The sequence below is a fragment of the Lycium barbarum genome, chromosome 3 (assembly GCF_019175385.1).
Source record: "Lycium barbarum isolate Lr01 chromosome 3, ASM1917538v2, whole genome shotgun sequence".
Taxonomy (NCBI): Eukaryota; Viridiplantae; Streptophyta; class Magnoliopsida; order Solanales; family Solanaceae; genus Lycium; species Lycium barbarum.
The window spans coordinates 105,803,241-105,824,989 of NC_083339.1; the positions used below are offsets into that span (position 1 = coordinate 105,803,241).

Below are 21,749 nucleotides of genomic sequence, written 5' to 3' on the forward strand. Positions count from 1 at the left end.
GAAATTGTGCGATACAAAGCACGCCTTGTTGCACAAGGATTCTCTCAAAGACCCGGCGTCGACTATGAAGAAACGTATTCACCAGTTATGGATGATATAACATTTCGATACCTCATCGGTTTAGCTGTCTATGAAACCCTTGAAATACATCTGATGGATGTGGTTACAGCTTATCTTTATGGCTCACTTGATAATGAAATTTATATGAAAATTCCTAAAGGATATAAAATGCCTGAAGCATTTGGTTTAAAGTCTCGGGAAATGTATTCAATCAGATTACAAAGATCATTATATGGTTTAAAACAATCAGGGCGCATGTGGTCTAATCGCCTAAGTGAGTACTTGATAAATGAAGGATATATAAATGGTGCCATTTGTCCATGTGTTTTTATTAAGAAAACAAAATCAGGGTTCATTATACTTGCTGTTTATGTTGATGACATAAATCTCATTGGAACTCCAGAAGAGCTCTAAAAGGCGATTGAATATTTGAAGGAAGAATTTGAGATGAAAGATCTCGGAAAGACAAAACTCTGTCTTGGTCTGCAAATTGAACATTTCGCAAAAGGGATCTTTATCCATCAATCTGCCTATACTGAGAAAGTTTTAAAACGGTTTTACATGGACAATGCGCATCCTTTAAGTACTCTTATAGTTGTTCGCTCACTTGAAGTGAGCAAAGATCCGTTCCGACCTCAGGAAGAAAACAAAGAGCTATTTGGTCCTGAAGTACCATATCTTAGTGCAATAGGTGCACTTATGTATCTTGCTAATGCTACAAGACCTGATATAGCGTTTTCTGTTAATTTGCTAGCAAGATATAGCTCTTCTCCTACACAGAGGCATTGGAACGGGATTAAGCATATATTGCGATATCTGAAAGGAACTAGCGATATGGGTCTGTTTTATGCTAACAATAGTAGTACAGATCTAGTTGGTTATGCCGATGCAGGTTATTTATCTGATCCACATAAAGCTCGATCTCAAACGGGCTATCTGTTTACATGCGGAGGTACTGCTATATCATGTCGATCGACAAAGCAGTCCATTGTTGCTACTTCTTCAAATCATGCTGAGATAATCGCTATTCATGAAGCAAGTAGAGAATGTGTGTGGTTGAGATCAGTGATACATTTCATCAGAGAAAGATGTGGCTTGAAGTGTGATACAAAAATACCCACAGTATTATATGAAGATAATGATGCATGCATAGCTCAATTAAAAGGAGGTTTCATAAAAGGAGATAGAACGAAGCACATTTCACAAAAGTTATTTTTCACACCTGATCTCCAGAAGAATGGTGATATTGATGTGCAACAAATCCGTTCAAGTGACAATCCTGCAGATTTTTTCACCAAATCTTTGCCAACTTCAACTCTTGAGAAGATGATATTCAAGATTGGAATGCGAAGGCTCCGACATCTGAATCTTGGTCTTCGTCAGGGGGAGTGAAATACGCGTTGTACTCTTTTTTCCTTAACCAAGTTTTGTCCCATTGAGTTTTCTTGGTAAGGTTTTTAATGAGGCAGCTCTCAAAGCGTATTACTAAATATGTGTACTCTTTTTCCTTCATTGAGGCTTTTTTCCACAAGGCGTTTCCTAATAAGGTTTTAACGAGGCACATCATCTAATTAATGGACATCCAAGGGGGAGTGTTATGAGTTTGTTTGTCCATTAAGATCACTTAGCCATGTTATCTTAAATAGCTTAGTCATTCCATTAAGTTACTTAGCCATGTTATCTTAGATGGCTTAGCCATTAAACATATATTTTCCTCTATAAATAGTGGTCATATGTAGAGAATTGGATGAGCAATAAAATCATATATCTCTCTATATATTTCTTCTGTGTATTTACTTTATAGTTTTTATTTTATAACACAAAGCTCTTTTTAGAAATTCAAATGGAAGTAGCGGTCAATTACTATCAATCTCTCGCAAAGGGGCAAAAATGTCAGTCCAAAATCATCAATGTCCTAAGAAAGGGACAAAAATGTCAATTGACACTTAATCAAGCATCACAGCTAAAAAGGTAACGGGGGGTAATATTGTCATTTTGAAATGCAACTGTATTGTTATCGTCCGCTTTAAATGCAGCAACCTCAGTTCGTCAACTCTAAGCTTTGCTCAGCCTATTTTTATCGTTCCTCAAAAGCAACTTACTATATCTAAACATACAAAATTATATTTCTTTCATCATACATTCAAACCACAGAGATTTTTTTGTTTCACTAAGAGACACAACATTTATCTAATTCACAAATACAAGGTTAGCTTTCTTAACGTTCTTCGTATTTTGATTACAGTTTTGTTCTCATATTGTTAGCAAATTATCTATCTTTTGGTCCTTTTACGTGAGTTCTAGGGTCGGAAATATTTTCTAAAATTTGTTTCTTTTCAAGAATCTTCTATTTAGTTAATTTTAAGAAGAAAAGAAACAAATTGTCTTCTTTTATTGATGGTGTTGTTTTCTCGCAGAATTACGCCAAATTAACTTCTTAGGTAATCCAATTAAATTCTAAATTTTCCATTAGCATAAATTTAAGAAAAGTGGAATACTTTTTTTAAAACGAATTTTAAAGAGTTTTTTAGATCCTTGAGTTCTGTTTTCTTTTTCTGTTAATTTTGGTAAAGTAACCAGGTTTACAACATTTAATGACTTAGTAAACATTAGTAGGCGAATACTATAGAATTTCGACAAAATCCCACACTAATTAAACCTGAGATAATCGAAGTCTGTTTTTTTTTTTCTTTCAAGTTTATGATTTTGTAGATAATTGAATCAGAACTATCCCCACCTTGTCATGCAGTCTTTTTCATATCAAATCTTTTATTAAGTATTTTAGTTTAGATATCTATAGAGGGGCCTATTGTTACACAGTGAGTTTCTCAATTTAGATAAATTGGCATAGTCGAGTAGTTCTATGGTTTTGATCCTAAATTTTCTGTCTTGTTTATCTTATTTACAGGTCAGTTTCTTGATTTATAAAAGAGGATTTTTTTTTTATTATTTTTTATTTTTTATCTTCCCCTTAATCAGTAAGTAGCAATTGATGGGGTCTCTACCAGAGCCAATCATGGAAGAAAATTACAGCAAACCCCCTGGAATTAGGTTCATGGAGAGGACAAAGAAGTCAAGCCTCTCTTTCAAGACATATCAAGCCATTGTCCTAATTGTAACATTTTTAGCATATACAAGTTACCATGCTACTAGAAAAACTACAAGTATAGTTAAAAGTGCATTGGATCCTCAGTCCCCTGATGTGGGGTTAAAGTTCTCGTGGCAAAGGCATACCGTGCATGAGCAAAATCAAACTTCAAGACTTTCTTGGATGCTTAAAGATGGTTGGGTACCATTTAACGGCCCTGATGGTACAGCGATGCTTGGTGAACTTGATGTGTCTTTCCTTTTTGTATATGCCATGGGAATGTATTTTTCAGGGCACGTTGGCGATAGGATGGATCTGAGAATATTTTTGACAATAGGAATGGTGGGAACTGGTTTATTCACTGCCCTTTTTGGAGTTGGATATTGGGCAAATGTACACATATTTTATTACTATTTAATAGTCCAAATGATGGCCGGATTGTTCCAATCGACAGGATGGCCCTCAGTGGTTGCAGTAGTTGGGAATTGGTTTGGGAAAAAGAAGAGAGGACTTATAATGGGTATTTGGAATGCTCACACCTCGGTCGGTAACATTACAGGTTCTTTGGTTGCTTCAATCTTGTTAAAGTATGGATGGGGTTGGTCAATGGTTGTTCCTGGTAGTCTTATTGCTGTCGTTGGCGTGGTAGTATTTCTCTTTTTGCCGGTTCATCCTGATTCTGTGGGAGCTAATAAAGATGAAGATGAAGTGTTTTCTCCTAAAAAAGAAGGCGATGAAGTAACAGAGCCTTTCTTGAGATCAGATAGAGAAGAGGAATCAGCTGTGGGTTTTATTGAAGCATGGAAGATTCCAGGGGTGGCGCCTTTTGCTCTTTGCCTTTTCTTTGCAAAGTTGGTAGCGTACACATTTTTGTATTGGCTGCCTTTCTACATTAGCCACACAGGTATGCTACCTATCATGTATTTATTATGATAGAATTGCAGTCTTTTTTATCAGTATATTATCACCATATTAGTCGAAAGTTTTCTAAACTCTTTGTACCTGTTTTTATTTTGCAGCTATAGAAGGAAAGTATTTGTCCAATGAGGAGGCTGGAAACCTGTCAACATTGTTTGATGTTGGAGGTGTAGTAGGTGGAATCCTAGCAGGTTACATATCTGACCGGTTAGATGCCAGAGCAATAACTGCTGCCAGCTTCATGTACTGTGCTATCCCAGTTCTCTACTTCTATCGGAGCTATGGACACGTCTCTATGACCATAAACATCATCCTTATGTTGATCACTGGAGTATTCGTGAATGGGCCTTATGCATTGATAACAACTGCTGTTTCGGCTGACCTGGGAACACATAGCTCTTTGAAAGGCAATTCACGAGCACTTGCAACTGTAACCGCCATTATTGATGGCACTGGCTCAATTGGAGCTGCCATTGGACCACTTCTAACCGGTTACATTTCAGCTAATAGCTGGAGTGCTGTATTTACAATGCTCATGGGATCAGCTTTTATAGCTGGTTTGTTTCTGACCAGGCTTGTTGTAGCTGAAGTGGGTGCCAAGATTCAACAATCCCAAGGATCATCACCTAGATCAACTTCCCCTGACCTTCTAGTGTGAAAATAATAATACTGGTATTCTTTGATTGCTTTCCGTGGATGCGTTTCCAAGCCCCGATTCAGATGTTTGCCTCCGATCACAGGGATGTAGAGGTGGAGATGCTAAAAGTCAGAGTTTAGATTTCAGGTGGCAACTTGTATAAAAATCAAGAAATGTGAGGGTTTCTAGTATCCCTCTTTAGAGTGTGGGAGTGAGTTTAAAAGGGAGAAAGTTGCTGATTCACCCTTTACCATGAAATTAACATTTCCACATTTACATTCTTGTGTGCCAGAAAAGGATCAAATACAGCATTTAGTGTAGTGGGAGCCTGGGTTATTGAGAGTTTTGTACATAATATTTTTTGCGATTGAATAAAGCCTTTGCATCCTCCCAAAAGTTTCAAAGTGTGAATTATTATATTTGAAAAGTTGAAGATCAATTATTGAAAGTTGTATCCATCAAAAGTCATGGCTACGGTGGGACAACTCATTGAATTTCGTATTTTTCGGATCTATTCCTGATTGAACCAGCTGATAAGTAGCACTGTAATTTTCTTAATGAGTGGGAAAGCGTCGTCAGGTAATGGAAATTATTGATGCTTTTGTTCTCTTAGTACGCAACTATCATCCTGCTCCAAACGAAGGAAAAAAAAATCTCTTAAAATAGTCTTGTTTTAAAATTATACTCTCTCTAATTTTTATGGTTGGAAATGTTCGACAGCATCTTGCATTTTTTCACACTTTGAGTCTCAATCTTAATTGTGGTAATCCCCGCGTAAGCTTTTCAATTTTGTCATAACAAATTTACATTTCTCTCTCAATCTCCTCTCAACTCTCATTCACTCGAGCTCTCAATTTTCTAATTCCCTCCTTGGTGATTGGAATTTGTCATTCAAGCTTTGACGCTTTAGTGTTTGTTTAGTTTCGGCAAAATGCTACCTTTGCCTATCTCCTAAGTTTGGTTGGTTGTTTTATTTATTGTTATACCTGCCTCTATTTCCATAAATAACGACATTATCATCATCTGCACCTTGCTGACTTCAAACCGGCATAATCTTAGCATTGCGCGAAAATTTTGCACTTTGAATGAAATTGATGAACCAGTAGACTGTAGAATAGTTAAAGAAACAGGCAGTCTGCTGCATGAAGTATTCCACGCTCACAAAGTTCAAGGGCTGCATTTAAAGGGGGTGCAAAGACAACTTTGTCTTTGCTCCAATGCTCCCCTTCATAGTCTATAGTTAATGCGGAATATAATATAGATCAAATCAAGAGCCCGTTTGGATTAGCTGAAAAAAGTGATTTTTAAGCATAAGTGCTTAAAGTACTTTTTAAGTGCTTCAAGATATTATATAAATAAGCAGTTATGTATTTGGATAAAAGTGCTTAAAAAGTTTTTAGAAGTAAGGGTAATATTGAAATTAACATAAAGTATAAGGGATAAAAGGGTAAATTAGTTGATCAAACCAAAATGGCTTTTAAGCAAAAAAAAAAAAAAAGTTGGGGTTGAACAACTTTTTAGTTTTAGTTTATTTTAAACACTTTTTAAACAACTTTTTAGTTTTAGCTTATTTTAAACATTTTTTAACTTAATTTAAGTTATTTTCTATTTTTGCAAAACACTCAAATAAATTAAAAATGACTTATAAGTTGACCAACTTATAAGTCAATCCAAACGGACTCTAAATAGTTCCCGTGGTAGTAAAGTTGTAGGAGAAGATTTGGATTTAATACCTACAACTGCGCACTTACTAGTGGTAAAAAACTTACTCCTACAAGGTTTGCAATTTTTTTGGTGTGTCAGAATTCAGAATACGTAAAGCACTCTTTAACTGGTAAACTTGCTGACCTATGGAAAAACCCACCATTGAGATATTCTGTTCTATTAAAGTACGAAGTACAGTTATTCCAAAAAAGTAGACCACATCGAATTAGCAAAGCATTACATTATTAAAGGCTTTACCTTGTTGCAGACACAAATGCGTACCTAACGAATATATTTGGGCTTTATATAACCCTGCATTTACTCTTGCGCTAAAGTCTACTACTCTTTAACGTCAAGTAAAAGTACCAATAGGTACTATCTGAGTTTTAGTAGGCGTTTGGCCATCGAAATCAAAAATAAATTCATTTTTCTTGAAATTTTTAAAGTTGGAGTTGTGTTTGGCCATAGTATTTGAAAATAATATTTTGTTGTTGAAATGTATATTTTCAACAAGTTTTGATTGTGCAAAAAGTGAAAAATAAGTTTTAGTTATTTTTCAAATTCCAAATACAACTTCAAGTTGTATTTGAAATTTTCATGGCCAAACACTGATTTTTTAAAAAGTGAAAAAAATACTCCGGAAAAAAGTGAATAATTCTTATGGCCAAACAAGTCCTTAATGTCTAACTTGTCTACAGATAGATGACAATTGCATTATCCATACGCAAAAGTTAGATTAATATAAGAAGTGTGGGTAATACCAATATTAGGCCATTTTAAGTGTTGAGCGTAGATAGGTGCTTCAAATTGTCCAGGATGTATAACGATGCACATAATTATGCATTTGGATTAAAACTTTTAATAATAATAACAACAACAACAATAACAACAACAATAATAATAATTGGGATTTTGAATGATAAAATATTAGTTTTCTCAGGAATTTTAGCATTGTTAAATATGGGGCGTATTCAAGATAGTGTTGCACACCTTGAACCTAGAATTAAAAAATTACTTAGGATTTATATTGCTAGTACCATTTCCAGGAAAAGGATTCCCTCAAGTACCATGCCATCCGGTAATGTTCAATACACAATTAGATTATTACCATATGTCCTAGAGGTAATTAATGGGTGAGATTAATTTGCTATTAAATGACTAAACAGATGGAATAAACATTACGAAGGAAAAATAGGAAACAGTGGCATTAACTTAGCATTAGAAAGTTAATTTATTAAATATATGAATGAAATTTTAATATTTTCCAATATCCTTGTTCTCTTCCTCGTGAGTTATGATCCAGTTCATATTGAATTGAGTGTTTTCTATTTTTTAGTAGATATAATATTTGACGGAAATCTTACTAAAGTAAATGACAAAAGAAAACCTTTTTCTTTAGTGCAACTAGCTATATATTTGAAAACATTTTTTTGGTATCAATGATATATCTTTTAAAAATTATTGTAGATACAATTCTTTTGTTATTTGTACGTAATTGCTATTAAATCTATTAGTGCAGTAGTTAATCTACTCACATGATGAAAACAAATTGGATGCAACAATTAAGTATTCTTAATGTATTAATGCAAAAAATAAAAATACTATTCGAGAGTACAAGATATTTGTTATTCAGTTTTCCCAAAAATCTCATTGAGATAACATTTTTTCATAAAAGCAGTGGAGTAATAAAATTAAATAACTGGTAGACTTTCAAGCTACAGTGCCGTTATTACCGTCTCCTTTTTCTTTTCTTTTTTCCTTTGTACTAATATTTGTTCCATCTATTTAGTCATTTTATAGCAAATGAATCTCAGCCATTAATTACCTCTAGGACATATGGCAATAATCTAATTATGTATTGAACATTACCGGATGAAATGGTACTGGAGGGGATCCCTTCCCCCATTTCCAGCCCCGCCAAGGAAGCACATAAAACTACGTTTCCCCAAAAGAAAAAAGTACCTTGCGTCATAAGAAGCACAAATTTATAATTACAGAGCTATAGGGGAAGAATAGTGGGGACAGAATAGAATCTTAATCAAGTTGGGCAATAAAATATGCTGAATTCGCGATTTTTGTAGCACAAAAAAAAAAAAGTTGAACCAAACTAGTATAAAAAAAAAAAACGTTAATAGGTTTCACGAATCGTGCGTGAAGGAGGCTTTGCCCAAAATCACTTTCTTACGCTTCTTTCTTACTATGATGGAAATCATGATTTGCAAGTTGCAGGCATTTATTATCATGATTTGTAAGTTGTACGTGCAAACGGGCTTGACAGTATCTATTATTAGAGTCCGGAACCAAAATGCCCCCAAAAAAATCACTTTGAATAAAAAAAAAAAAAATCAAAAAAAAAAATTCTATAACGCAGTAAAATACTACGTTATAGAAACAGTACAAAAAAAAAAATGGCCAACTTTATTTTTTGTAACACTTAGTGTTCTTTTCCATACTTTGACCAATGATTAGTCATGTGTCAAGACTCCGAAACGTCAATATTTTATATAGAACCTGATATTTTTTTCTACGTACAATAATGTAGGCCCAATACATCAAAGATACGTAGACGTTCGGATCGTCATTTTAGGGGTTGAAAAGGTGCCCAAAGTAAGTTTTGTTTGAAAAAACTTAGTGTTTTTTTCATACTTTGACCAACAATTAGCCGTGTCAAGACTCCGAAACGTCAATATTTTATATAGAACCTGATATTTTTTTTCTGCGTACAATAATGTAGGCCCAATACATCAAGGATACGTAGACGTTCGGATCGTCATTTTAGGGGTTGAAAAGGTGCCCGAAGTAGGTTTTGTTTGAAAAAACTTAGTTTTTTTTTCCATACTTTGACCAACGATTAGTCGTGTGTCAAGACTCCGAAACGTCAATATTTTATATAGAACCTGATATTTTTTTTCTGCGTACAATAATGTAGGCCCAATACATCAAGGATACGTAGACGTTCGGATCGTCATTTTAGGGGTTGAAAAGGTGTCTGAAGTAAGTTTTGTTTGAAAAGACTTAGTGTTTTTTTCCATACATTATTGTACGCAGAAAAAAATATCATGTTCTATATAAAATATTGACGTTTTGGAGTCTTGACACACGACTAATCATTGGTCAAAGTATGAAAAAAAACACTAAGTGTTGCAAAAAATAAAGTTGGCCAATTTTTTTTTGGTACTGTTTCTATAACGCAGTATTTTACTGCGTTATAGATTTTTTTTTTTTTTGGTTCAAAGTGCTTTTTTGGAGGGCATTTTGGTTCCGGACTCTAATAATAGATACTGTCAAGCCCGTTTGCACGTACAACTCGCAAATCATGATAATACATGCCTCCAACTTGCAAATCATGATTTCCATCATAGTAAGAAAGAAGCATAAGAAATTGATTTTGGGCAAAGCCTCTTTCACGCACGAAAAGCCCAAAGTCCATTTTTGCACTTTGGTCCTTTCACGCACGAATTTCGTGCGTGAAACCTATTAACGTTTTTTTTTTTTTTTTTTTGTATTAGTTTGGTTCAACTTTTTTTTTTTGTGCTACAAAAGTCACGGATTCAAAATATGCTTCATCACCTAATTAACTAAGCGCTATTGATTGAGGAATACCGGACCGCACTTGTGATATATAGTGGAATAGTGGGGATCTACTCGAATTAGGTTCATTGTAGAGATCACTTTAAAATTATAGCCAATTGTTCATGAGCAATAATTTGTTGTTCCGCGAAAATACGACATGGAAATCGATTAAGAATGTCTATAGCTTCTAGCTTATTCCAGCAAACATAGTACAATAATTTTATTCTTCTAATGAAGTGTAAGGACCACGCTGATCTCACTAGTGGAATTAGAATTTGGACAATTTTTTCATGATTTCAAATGTCAAATGAGGGGACCTCTCTTCTATTCTTTTGGTTGTTTGAATCAAGGGGTCCCTTTCAAAGTTAACCTAATATGTCAGTCTCAAATCTCATGTAATTCACAGTCTCTGCTGACAAGACAATGAAGATGCCTTTTCACAGTGGCTTAAAGGACCAATTTACGTGTTTACGGTTACAACCAAGTTTCAAGTTGTTATTAATGTAAACCAACCATATTTCTTGTGCAAAACTCTCTTCAAACCAGAAACAGCCAGTTTCGCTCCTAGTCTGCTTGTTACATGTCGATCATATTTTCAAACGACATATGTGAGATTTACGCATGGACTATTTCAGTGCCACTGTTTAATTAACTTTTGACCTTGCTTTTATAAGTTGTGAGAAAATAGCCTTCCGGCCAGAAGTTGGAGTCAATTCCGGGCTTGCCATGTCACAACTCATGGGGACTCATAAGGAGTTTAGCACAAAAATATCCGGGCGGATCAGCCGAAGTTTCTTATAGATGGACTTGCCAGCAGGGGTGTCAATTTTTTTTTAAAAACCGACCGAACCGATTTATAGAATTTTTTTAATAAAACCGTGAAATTTTTTTAAGCTTATAACCGTCCCGAATAATTAGGGTGATTTTTTTATTTATAAAAAACCCGAAAAATACCCGAACCGAAACGAAGAACCTTACAAGTATGAAATATATTTTATATATTAATACTTATGTTAAATTTAGTATATAAAAAAGTATTTGGGGTACTGGACTTTGGGCATTTAAAGGATGAAATAGGCCACAGCGCATATTAAGTTAGTAACTACTAAGGCCCACCTAGCTACTATATTGGCTATTCATATTTACAATTGCAATAGTCTCATTGAAAGTTTGGGAGTCGGACGGTCTAACCTTCTCAGTTATGATGTGCTTTCAATTTCCATGTTCTTCCTTCTAAATTTTGAATCAAATTATCTAGGCTTTAATTGCATGTTTCATTCTTTTTCCTGATCCTATATTTTTTAACTACAATTTCTTGGAACCCATACAATATCTTAGCAACCCAATATATATTCTAAGATTTTAAAGCTACGTATGCCAAATAAAGTCTTTAAACAATCACTTTGTTTGATTTGTAACCAACTATCAAAAGTAAAAGTTAAATTTATTTTCATAGTAGTGTATTTCTTTTGCCAACAGTAAAGTCAAATTCTAGATTTTGTTAGTTATAATTGTAGTTTCCATATGTTTTAACAGGTCTATCTATGGAGCAATCTAATAGTACAAAAAAGAGCCAGAGTTTTCAAGATAATATATCAGACCATAGCAAAACAAATGATACTATAACAAATTCAAAAGCAAGTATACCTCCTCGACCGCCTCAAAAATAGAAAAGGACCAACCAAAAAATCCCTCAAATTACTTGCTTTTGAATTTGTTGGTACCTCAAAAACGGAAAAGGATTTTTTGGTTGGTCCTTTTCCGTTTTTGAGGCAGCCGAGGAGGTATACTTGCTTTTGAATTTGTTATAGTATCATATGTTTTGCCATGGTCGGGTATATTATCTTGAAAACTCTGGCTCTTTTTTGTACTATTAGATTGCTCCATAGATAGACCTGTTAAAACATATGGAAACTAAAATTATAACTAACAAAATCTAGAATTTGACTTTACTGTTGGCAAAAGAAATACACTACTACGAAAATAAATTTAACTTTTACTTTTGATAGTTGGTTACAAATCAAACAAAGTGATTGTTTAAAGACTTTATTTGGCATACGTAGCTTTAAAATCTTAGAATATATACTGGGTTGCTAAGAAATTGTATGGGTTCCAAGAAATTGTAGTTAAAAAATAGAGGATTAGGAAAAAGAATGAAACATGCAAATTAAAGCCTAGATAATTTGATTCAAAATTTTGAAGGAAGAACAAGGAAATTGAAATCACATCATACCTGAGAAGGTTAGACCGTCCGACTCCCAAACTTTCAATGAGACTATTGCAATTGTAAATATGAATAGCCAATATAGTAGCTAGGTGGGCCTTAGTAGTTACTAACTTAATATGGGCTGTGGCCTAGTTCATCCTTTAAAGGCCCAAAGTCCAGTACCCCAAATACTTTTTTATATACTAAATTTAACATATGTATTAATATATAAAATATATTTCATTAAGGTTGTTCGGTTCGGTTCGGGTATTTTTCAGATTTTTTTATAAATAAAAAAAACCACCCTAATCATTCAGGACAGTTATAAGCTTAAAAAAATTCCACGATTTTATTAAAAAAAAATTCTATAAATCGGTTCGGTATGATCCGGTTCGGTCGATTTTTCAAAAAAAATTGACACCCCTATCTGGAGCAACCATCACTGTTGATCTTTGACGAGTAATTTAGTTCCAAGACTCTTACTACACTGGTAAGATAAGACAATTTCAATGTCAGTTACTTATAAAGTATACTTTTTTTCTATGGATAACGACAGCTTAATTTTGTGCTTAGTAAGCATTTCAGGCCAGCATTGTTTCTCATGTGGTTATATATACCTCTATGATGTAAATTTAGATTATGTCAAAAAAAAAAAAAGGAGCTTAACCTGTGTAATATACTCTGTTAAGGTGTGTCTATCATGCTTTCCTGTGTGTTCATGTATTTATGTGAGACTGTTGTTGCCTTTTCTGTTGTTTGAAACCAATCAACAAGTCTAAATGCCTACTCTCCCGTTAAAAATAGAACCTGAATTTGAGGAACCTTTTAAGGTATTCATCCCTGATTATTTTCAAGCATGCTGTTAGTTTGTATGTTACCTATGTGTATGGTGTGTATAAATGAGCCTCAGATGTGTTTGTAATTATGAACTTTGCTTCTTTGATATGGTTCAATGATTGTGTGTGTAAAAGGATTAGGCCATATTGAAATACTGTTTACTTACATAACCACTTCTCTTGATGGATATTTTATGTAGTAAGGATTAGTCTATATCCTTGCCTGAGTCAATATATATATATATATATAGGCTAGTCTAAAACAAATGTTAGAGTCTCTAGGAGGTTTTAAGAAGAGGCATGTGTCTGTTTTCCAATTCTGTAAATTGGTTTGGTTATTGAAGGACATGTTACCATGTCTGATCATAAATTTAGTTATTTTTATGATTCATGTGAAAAATTATAATCTATTACGTAAATTTCGTTCGTCATATTTTGTATAGATTGTCTTAAATCTGGGGCAACCATCACTGTTGATCTTTGACAAGTAATTTAGTTCCAAGACTCTTACTACACTGGTAAGATAAGACACTTTCAATGTCAGTTATTTATAAAGTATACTTTTTTTCTATGAATAACGACAACTTAATTTTGTGCTTATAATTCTAGAAGTGAATATCTGAAAATTTCCTATCAAACTAAATGCCTGCTTTTTTGGTTTCAGGAGGAGATTCGGCTACCATAGAATTATGTGATTTTCTTGTGTGGCATAGGACAAGTGATAACTGGTAGCTGCGACAAAACCTTGAAATGTTGGAATTCTAGAGGTGCAACTGTGCAAGTGGACAACATGCTTTCGTTGGAGCTTATACACAACCAGTGTGTTTTTACTTTCCCTTGTTGGGAACCATTTAGTAGTAGCAAATGTTGATGGTTTCATTATTTTATGGTACTACAAATAGTTTTGTGGTGGTTTGCATGCCATGGCTTAAACTTTAATTAAAGCAGTAGAAGAACTTGAGAATTTGTTAAACTTGTTTTTCTCTCTGCACTTCATTGAGTTAATTCCTTATAATAATCGCAGTTTCCATTTTAATAATGGTAGGTGATACTTTAAAAGTGAAATAACCAAAAATAAACCGAATCGTAGCGGTACCGAAGAGAAACCGTGATGATGGGACGGTTCTGGAAATTCTAATTTTGGTTCTACAAAATGAAATAACCGAAAAATTGATATGGTATAAATTTTATAAAATAACCGCCCGAACCGTACCATTAACACCCCTACTTGCCAGAACTCATGGTGGATCACCAATATGAGTGTAGTATACAATTGTCAAGGTGGATAACCATGAGTTTGTTAGTTATTTTAGGTGATTCAAAAACCTAGTGTGCATATAGGTGCCTTCTATTATCAAGGGTTGCATCTTTTCATTGAAAAGGTGTATTAGTTTTTTTCTAGACCTTCTAAATAGTAGGTTTGGTGTAGATTTTCATCACTTAGAAAACATTCCAGCATTACAAAAATTCCAGCAATACAAAATTCTTGCAACATAAAATTCTGCATTCTTCCTCTTCCTTTTCTACCCAAAGCAGTTGAGAGATTAAAAGTTATTCGGAGCTTTTATTTTAGTGCACACTAAAAGTTTCTGAGTGGTTCGTTATATCTTGAGAGTAGAACGTCATTTGGCTATTGCACCCGGGTAGCGGCGAATATATATTTTGAAAAGAGCGCCAACTATAGCGTGCCTTGAACCTATTTTCACTTTCAATTTATATCTTCTTTTATTGTTAATTGTTATATCTTGTGTGTAATTGTTTGTTCTTCTTTCAGTATTTCCATCTTTTTTTGTAAAGTACATTTTATTTTCCAACAGAGTTTAGCGTAAAAATGTCATGGCTAATCACTAGAAATTTAGTACATATTATCGTAACTTTGGAATGCGTTGTTCACAATTCCTAGCGGATCACCAAAAGTTTCTACATCAAAATTGATTCAAATCAAATCCAAATATTTTTATAATAGCAACATTCTAATACCAATTCCAATAATTTCTAATGGTTGAACTCAACTCAAGCTTCAAATTTTACTAGACTCACTTCGTCTTTTCAACAATCTTTTTTTCAAGCTTATATTTTGTTGTATGTGCTCATAATTTCTTGCAAGAAGGAGGTGGAAAAGAAGAAAGAGAAGAAGGAAGAAGGAGAAAGAGGAGGAAGAGAAGAAGAAGAAGCTGAAGAAGAACAAGGCCAAGTTCAAACGGATGTGTAGCGGCAAGGCTTGTATTGCATAAATATGTTAATTGAGGTCAAAAACCTTAGAACTCTATCCCTTAGAGAGGACATCCGGTGTAATTTTTTGCATAATATGTATCTCACCAATAAAAATGGTTGCATTTAATTGTTTTTAAATTTCATGTCGAGGCACCAAAAGAAGATCCCGAGATATAATGAAAAAGAAAATCTCAGTAACATAAAATATAGAAAACTATATTGGCAACCGCTTGCAATGGGACAAATGAAACATAATGGGCAGTTGGGTACTAACATAATTTTTGGGGAACTTTCACAAGTACAATTTTTCTAAAAGTAAATTATACAAACTGCAATCACTTTCAATATTACTTATTGTACCATCAAAGTAACTCATATAGTATATCTTAAAAGCTATCAGTTCTCTCTCAATTATGACTATTTCTAAAATCTTGAATGAATAAATGGTAACCTATTAAATATAATTATTCCTTCCCAAAAATTTTCTCTCTCTCCTAGGCTATCGTGGGGTCACACCGTGTAGGAAAGTAAAGTCAAGTTTTTATTAAGATATAGTATTATCTAGTTTAGAAATGACATTTATTATAAATATATTCTTTTCAAACTAAAATTGTAGACAGATAGGGAATATTTGCAAATGAAAATCTTGTATAAACCCTACTTGAAATAATGATTTTCTCAACAAAAAAAAAAGTCAGATACATAGGTTGTTAGATCTTTTTGAGTTTATTTTTTCCCCTCCTTTTGATTTTTTATTCTTTTACTTTTCATTTTGATGTAATTGTCTTTTTGTCATGAAAAGTTTTTTTTAGAATTATTTGAATGTATTACTATAAAGAAAAGTGCATGAATATTCATATTAATTCGTAACTATTATTCGCACTTCAGCATGAAAACTATTCTTGTAACTTTTATATCATAAAAATAATAATATATCAAGTATATTTTAATATTATATACGGTATATAATATCAAGTATATTGTGCTATTGTATACTTATGTAATATTAATTATAGCATATACAACATATAACATTGGTATAATATTAAGTATATTGTGTATACATTATATAATATTAAGAATACTATGTATAACATTTAACATTGTTATGTCAACTATTTTAATGATAGAAAATCCATATATAAGCGCGCGCGCACACATACATATGTACGATAAAAAAAGTTACAAGAATAGTTTTTATGTTGAATTGTGAATAATAATTACGGTATGTTTCATGTATTTTTCTTAATATTAATATATTCAAATAATATTTTTTAGTCGTAAAAAATTTGCATCAAGTGAAAAGTAAAAGAATAAAAATAAAGAGAAGAAAACGAAAAGGAATCTTTTCTAAACCATAGATGTCCGATTTAAAGGTCTATTAAAAATAGTATTTATCTAATGTTATTTTATTTGGAAAGTTACATTAATTCTCTGTCATGTCCTCTTCATAAATGAAAGAAAGAGAAAGTAAAAAATGTGTATGCATTAATGGTAGTAACTCCTAAAAATATGTGTTACAAAGATAATGTAGGATCTAAAAAGTTGTAAACTAGGTAAATAACTTGAAATAAATTGTGTTTGTGTAATTTTTTTAAAGTAGTTGTAACTCTTTTAAATTACTTTTTAAAAACTTGCATTGGTGTGATTTTCCCATAATTTTCATGTTGGGTTTTCAGCCCAATCATGTGATAATCAAAAGAGATGGAAGTAGAAAAAGACATTGTGTACTGAGTAACAAATAAAATGTGGGAAAATTTACTTGTCATAGTTACTTCTAAGACCTATTTATGAATAGTAACTACCTTTTATTTTATTTATTGTTCATAACTAAAATATTTTCATAACTAGTGTCCTGTATTTCACAAGTTTCTCTTTTAAATTGGTTTTCTCTCACCTCTCAAATCTATTTCTCCCTCACCCTTCTCTTTCTCTCTCTCCGTTCCCTCTCCTGCCCCTAGATCTGTGGGATCTACTTCCCTTGCCTGGACCCTCCGAATGCCGCCCTCGATCTGTGAGATCTACTTCCATTCACGCCTTCGGCTGCGGCACAGCCAATTCCAATTACTTTTACAAATTTTCTTCCATTGGCATTGCGAAGCTTCTAAAAGTTTCTGGATCTATAATTGGATTTTAATGCCCACAAGTCGGGTGATTGTTTGATGTCAAAGAAATGTGTGTTTACATGTTTCTTAAAGATCTTTTTCAATCTAAAAAAGTTGAAATTCGCTGGAAAACAAAGTCTGATTTCAGCATCAATTCTCGATTTAGTTATGGAGGCAACTCTTCACTGTTGATGTCGCTATAAATCAGATTCCTTTGAGACCCTCTAAGTTTCTCTGATTTACAAATCTCTGAAGAAAAACTCACTGTTTTTTCACCAGAAGCAGTTAAAGAAGTCTTATTTTTTCTAAGTGGAACAATTTCAAATTCATCAGTATCCACAGCCTCACAAGTTATCAAATTCCTGAAAATACTTGAAGCCCCATTTGAATAGCTTCTACTCTTGTTCAATTTCAGGTTTTTTGACGTTTTGGTTTGTTTCTTACTTTTCCGACACTGCCACTTCTTCTCCGCGACGGCAGCGGTGGTTCACCGGTGGTTCAACGCATACTCCACCTCCGATGAGAGTTGTGGAGCTTCATGCTCACCAAGTGTTTGATAAAACGTTTCAGTATATTTCAGAGTGCTGTTTCAGTACATTTCAATATATTCATTGTATTTCAATGTATTTCTAATTTATGAAACAGTTTCTGATATATTTCATTGTATATACGCATACTACAATTTTATATTTCTTAAATAATCAACCATATTTCATTGTATTCCAGTGTATATTTTTCTGTATTTGGAAGTATTTCTAAAGTTTGGAATGGAGTAATTTGGAGAGAGAAACGTGGGTTGTTATGGAACTTCAACAGTTATGCGTGATAAATGGTTGATTTAATTTGACTTACCATTTAAAATGAAAGAAGAGAATCTGTTCCATAAATACAACCTATTTTGACTCTGCCAGATTTTGTATTTCAGTGTATTTCAAAAATGCGAACTCTGCCGGATTTTGTATTTTCGTGTATTTCCCTGTATTTCAAAAACGTGAAATACAACCGAATACAACAAAAACTAGCTACGATTTGTAAATATAGAAAAAGTAGCTATAACTTGTTAGAAGCTATTAAAAGGTAGCTGTTTATGTAAGTTTCACTAAAATGTGCAAGCTACTCGATTAGCCCAAGGTATGAGTTGGGCCTGATTAAGCTACATCACCAACATGAATGCATTCAGACAAAGGAAGGTTACGATTTTGAGACTAGTCTTTCGTACGGCTTGTCCCGAGAAATACCATTTAGAAATGGAGAAGTACGTATATATACATATTAAGGAGAAATATTTACGAAACGTGACGATAGTTTTCTATAATGAAACATAACATTACAAACCCTATACAAAATATGTTTTTTTTTTTTTTTTAAATTATAAAAATATTTTTTTGGCTAAAAAATTTATGTATGAAAGTTGTATGAAATGTGTATATCCCGCTCAAGGCTTAAAAAGTTCGCTCAAAATTTAGTGTATGAAATGTGTATATCTTATTCAAGGCTTAAAAAATCTGCTCAAAATTGTGTATGAAAACGATATGAAATTTATATCTCGCTCAAGACTTAAAATTTCGCTCACACATTTTCGTGTATAAAGTTCAAGTTAGATTTCTGTAAAATTAATACAACTACAAGAACAGTGTATACAACTTTGATACAACATTCAAGACTTAAAATAATCGCTCAAATTTTTATATATGAAATGTGTATATCTTGCTCAAGGCTTAAAAAGTTCGCTCAAATTTTGTGATGAAAAATGTGTGAAATGTGTATATCTCGATCAAGGCTTAAACTTACGCTCAAAATTTTATGTACGAGAATGGTATGAAATGTGTATATCTCACTCAAGACTTAGAATTTCATTCACATTTTTCGTATATAAAGTTCGTATTAGGTTTCTGGAAAATTAATACAACTATAATAATATTGTAACAACTTTCATACAATACTCAAGGCTTAAAGTTTTCGCTCACAATTTTGTGTATGAAAATTATATTAAAAATTTCGCTCACATATACACATTTCATATATTTTTCATACAGCTTTCATACACAAAAAATTGAGGTAATTTTTTAAGCCTTTGAGCAAATTTTTTTTTAAAGTTTAAAATATATATTTTTTTAAAAATCATAAAATTTAATTTAAAAAAATATATATATATTTCAAAAAAATTATTTTCTGAAAAAAAATAAGAAATGAAAAATATATGAAAATCCGTCATGTTTTCTAAATAAGGAAAACTATCTATATCTTTTGTAATAAAGAGTTTTAAGTAGGGACCCTATGTCATTTTTCTATTTAGAAATAGGATGTCATAAATAACCGTCCATCATAACAAGAGTCAGTAAATACATTTTTCTTTTTTTATCTTGATGTAATAAGGAAAATGACACGGGGTAGCTACTTAAGACTCTTTATTACAAAATATGTAGATAGTTTTCCTTATTTACAAAACATAACGATATTTTAAGAAACATGACGGATTTTGATATATTTTTCATTTTTTTTCTCAAAGGCTTAAAAAATTAACTCAATTTTTTGTGTATGAAAGCTCTATGAAAAATGCATGAAATGTGTATATGTCAACGGAATTTTTAATATAGTTTTCATACACAAAATTGTGAGCCAAATTTTTAAGCCTTGAATATTGTATGAAAGTTGTTACAATGTTGTTGTAGTTGTATTAATTTTTCAGAAACCTAATATATGAACTTTATACACAAAAAATGTGAGCCAAATTCTAAGTCTTGAGCGAGATATACACATTTCATACATAAAAATTTGAATGTAATGTTTAAGCCTTGATCGAGATATACATATTTCATACACAACGAACTTTTTAAGCCTTGAGCAAGATATACACATTTCATACACAAAATCTTGAGGGATTATTTTAAGTCTTGAATGTTGTATGAAAGTTGTATATAATATTGTTGTAGTTCTATTAATTTTAAGAATCATGCATCATTTAGTGCACATAGGCTCTGTACATAAGCATGCATAAAGCTAGGAATGTCCAGTTTCATACCGTTAGGGGTAAGGTTTAAGTCCCCCCCCCCCCCCCCCCCCCACCCCTCTCTCATTGTACTTTGTTTTGCAATTAATAAAATACCACCCAGGATCTGATTTTGGATCTGGGTGGTTCCCCTAAAAAAACAAAATGAACTTTATACACGAAAATGTGAGCGAAATTCTAAGCCTTGAGCGAGATACAAATTTCATATCATTTTCATACACAAAATTTTGAGCGAATTTGTTAAGCCTAGAACGAGATATACACATTTTCATACATTTTTCATACACTAAATTTTGAGCGAACTTTTTTAAGTCTTGATCGAGATATAGACATTTCATACATTTTTCATATACAAAATTTTGAGCGAACTTTTTAAGCCTTGAGCCAGATATACACTTTTAAAAAAACTTTCATACACAAAATTTTGAGCGATTTTTTTATTGTCTTAAGCGAAATTTTTAAAAAAATTTAAAATTATTTTTTTTAAAAAATAACTTGAGCAAAAATTTCGTAAATGTTTTGTAAGAAATCTATTGGTTTGTTTTGTAAACTGAAAAGTATCGTCATATTTTGTAAATTACCCTGTTCTTATGTATATATATGTCATTCTCCCGTATATATAAGATACACATTTTTGATATATAATAATGTATATTATTTGTATATTTGGTTAGCGAATGTAATTATTTTTTGCCAACTTGTCAAATGTAGAGGTCCCCCTTTAAAAATTGGGTCTTGAATTACAAGAAGAGTACACAATATTAAACAGATCGATCTTGCATAAATTGCCGGAGAATGCTTGAAAATCAGGGGCAGCGAGTACCACAGTTTCGGTCGAACTCACTAGTTTTTGGTCTAAATCTTATGTTTGCTTTTAAAAAATTCATTGAATATATACGAATTATTAATTTAGAATCCAATAACTCAAAAAATTAAAATCACAAATCCTTAATTTCAAACTATGGATCCTATCTCTATTATTAGAAATACAGAGTAGCATGTCAGAAAAGTACAAAGTCCTAACCTCGAGAATGCATGTCAGAATTTTAGGGCGGCCCTCTTCGGTTAACTTTTTTTCTTTACATATAAAGCGGTGTCTTATTTTCTTAAATTTTATTTCCAGAATGTAGAGAGATGATATATGTATTATAAAGATTCGAAATAAATTAGATAGTGATGATTTATACCGTCGGTCCTAACTTTCTTAAGATTGAACCATAACAATAATTGTTGTTGCGGAGTGTGTGTCCCGACAAAGTTTTTAATTCTGATAAACATTACCTAGTTTTATTTTTCATTGTCTAACTATCAAATGCTAATAATGATAAATTGATAATAAAGTGAAATTTGAAAGGTTAAGTACATAAAAGGCCACACAGCTTACAGTGTAATCATAGT

The 21,749-nt window shown here is 32.5% G+C and overlaps 1 protein-coding gene and 1 long non-coding RNA gene across 4 annotated transcripts; both read left to right on the plus strand.

Annotated features, from left to right (window-relative positions):
• The first annotated feature begins 2,109 nt into the window (after positions 1-2,109).
• On the plus strand, positions 2,110-5,130 carry LOC132631714 (putative glycerol-3-phosphate transporter 1). Of its 2 annotated transcripts, none has more exons than XM_060347397.1 (3): positions 2,110-2,268; positions 3,040-4,052; positions 4,168-5,130. In XM_060347397.1, exons 2-3 carry the CDS (start codon positions 3,053-3,055, stop codon positions 4,722-4,724), a joined length of 1,557 nt encoding a protein of 518 aa, XP_060203380.1. In that variant the 5' UTR covers positions 2,110-2,268; positions 3,040-3,052; the 3' UTR covers positions 4,725-5,130. The 2 variants fall into 2 exon arrangements, with proteins under 2 accessions (XP_060203380.1, XP_060203379.1); XM_060347396.1 differs by having other exon boundaries at positions 2,111-2,268; positions 2,969-4,052.
• Positions 5,131-12,576: 7,446 nt separating this feature from the next.
• LOC132633982 (uncharacterized) lies at positions 12,577-13,995 on the plus strand. Of its 2 annotated transcripts, none has more exons than XR_009579984.1 (2): positions 12,577-12,676; positions 13,687-13,995. It is a non-coding gene; the product is annotated as an uncharacterized LOC132633982 (long non-coding RNA). The 2 variants fall into 2 exon arrangements; XR_009579983.1 differs by lacking the exon at positions 12,577-12,676 and adding an exon at positions 13,299-13,540.
• Positions 13,996-21,749: the final 7,754 nt, after the last annotated feature.